Source organism: Citrus sinensis, chromosome 5 (assembly GCF_022201045.2).
Source record: "Citrus sinensis cultivar Valencia sweet orange chromosome 5, DVS_A1.0, whole genome shotgun sequence".
Lineage (NCBI taxonomy): Eukaryota > Viridiplantae > Streptophyta > Magnoliopsida > Sapindales > Rutaceae > Citrus > Citrus sinensis.
Window position 1 is genome coordinate 38,716,820 of NC_068560.1, and position 2,344 is coordinate 38,719,163.

The window sequence follows — 2,344 nt, forward strand, 5'->3', positions numbered from 1 at the left end:
TGCTCTTAAAATCTTTTAATAATAACAAAAATATCCATATATTGATTTCCTCAATTTTCTTATAATTTTATCATGCATTTCATTTTAATAAGAAAATAATAAGTAATTGATTTCCTCAATTTTCTTTGAATGAATTTTACTAATTTGGATATAAAAAATAGAAGAGTCTCTGATTTCTGATTCATCGTTTTATTTCCAAATAAGGCAACTAGACAGATGACAAGTGGCTGAGATAGTGACGGATAGTGTTTATTGGGCGATAAATATTGACAGTAGAAAGTATCAAAAACCTCTTTAAAACAAGCAGTTGTTAAATTACGACTTTTGCTTGCACAGTGACTATTATGTATGAAATTGGTGCTACAAATTCTGGCCTAGCTAGCACACAGCAGCCGATCAGAACACTGTACATATACAAATTAACGAATCCGAAACCGATCAGTTGCTCTCAGCCGTACAAATCATCAAGAATCATCGAAATCGAAGTCGAAAGGCGCTTAGATATCGATCGATCGAGAAGATAAGAGAAGAGAGGTGGCGGCGGGGATGATGGGTGGATACGAACAAAGGCAAGGCGGAGGTCGTTACTTTTATCAACTCCTGATGAGACCTGAACTGCATCTTCAAAGACCAATTGCAAGTACAACTGATTCACCTCAAAATATAATACAAACGCAACCGCAACCCTGCTCTAATAATTCGGATTCCGAAGATGATGACAACAGCAGCAGCAGCAGCAAACTGGGTAAAGCTCGTGATGATTTAGATGCAGCGGCAGCAGCTTCTTCTTCAAATCGGAGGCCGCGCGGCCGCCCTCCGGGTTCAAAGAACAAACCAAAACCACCCATTGTAGTGACGCGTGACAGCCCAAACGCTCTGCGATCGCATGTGCTAGAAGTGTCAGGGGGAGCTGATATTGTGGAGAGCATGAGAAATTATGCTAGTAGAAGAGGGAGAGGTGTTTGTGTACTCAGTGGAAGTGGTACTGCTTCTAATGTTACGTTGAGGCAACCTGCTGGGAGTGTGCTCACCTTGCACGGTAGGTTTGAGATTCTTTCCCTCTCTGGGACTGTGCTTCCGCCGCCCGCACCACCCGGTGCCGGTGGATTGTCTATTTTTCTGTCAGGAGGGCAAGGCCAGGTGGTTGGAGGGACTGTGGTGGGGCCTTTAGTGGCATCTGGCCCTGTTATTTTGATAGCTGCTTCATTTGCTAACGCTGTTTTTGAGAGGTTGCCCTTGCCCTTAGATGATAATCATCCTCAGCAGCAGCAGCGGCAGCAGGAGGAGGAGGAGGAGGGTGGTGGTGGTGGTGTTCATCAAGTTCAGCCCTCCGCTAATTCACAATCGTCCGGTGTGACCGGAGGAGGCCATCAGCATCAGCTCACTGAAGGCCGTGGTGCCAGTGGCGCCTCTTTCTTTAATATGGGTACTACTGGTACTGCTGGAAATGTGGGAAATTATCCATTTTCAGGTGATTTGTTCGGATGGCCAGCTACTACTGCAAGTGCTGCCACTGCCAGGCCACCATTTTGATTATATAATAATAATTAGTAATTTTATTATTAGGAGATCATACTAATTTTTAAATCATAGTTGTTACATTATGGCAGTTTGATCTCATGCATGGAATTTTCAATATACACATGTTCTATTTTATTGATCTTTAATTTGAATAATTAATTGGGGATGTATCCATCGAGATCACACGAATTAAGCTGCAAGCTAGCTAGCCTGTTGTGTTTTGTAAATCCTTTGTTGAACTTGAAGTTGCAAATTCATGGAGACTCGTCAGGTGGAGATATAGCAACAGAAATGAAATGGCAGCACTTGTCACTTTGTGACATTTTATAGATTTGGAATTACAAGGCTTCTTCAATTTCGGTAAGTTTTCGTTAACTTCATGCATAAAAACATTTTGGTTCTTTCCCTCTATATAACCTATAGCTAATTTAATCAATAATTCCTAGATATTGCTGCACATTGCCTTGTGTGTTTAAGCCAGTAAGTTTCTTATTCATTAACTTGAAATATACACCAATCCAACTTTATGCTCTATAGTTTTAATTAACACACATACATACATATATAAGGTTGTGTTGCATACTATAAGGGGTCCCTAAATCACACTAAACTGCTTTTTGCGTAAAAAAATTGTGTTTGTCGTTGCATTCGTAGTCATGTTTATTTTCATCTTTTTGGTCCTAATTTTATTATATCTGCCGCTCAATCAATAGATTATATTAAAAAGAAAATGTTAGAAAATACTGAAAGCATGTTTCTCCAAGGGAAAGAAAGTAAAAAAAAAAAAAAACCTAGATTTGAACTTGAAGAATGAACATTTATA

General features: G+C 39.8%; 1 protein-coding gene across 1 annotated transcript; it reads left to right on the forward strand.

Annotated features, from left to right (window-relative positions):
* The first annotated feature begins 290 nt into the window (after positions 1-290).
* Positions 291-1,691, forward strand: LOC102610565 (AT-hook motif nuclear-localized protein 27). The gene has a single exon (XM_006473799.4). It carries the CDS (start codon positions 547-549, stop codon positions 1,531-1,533), a length of 987 nt encoding a protein of 328 aa, XP_006473862.1. The 5' UTR covers positions 291-546; the 3' UTR covers positions 1,534-1,691.
* The last annotated feature ends 653 nt before the right edge of the window (positions 1,692-2,344 follow it).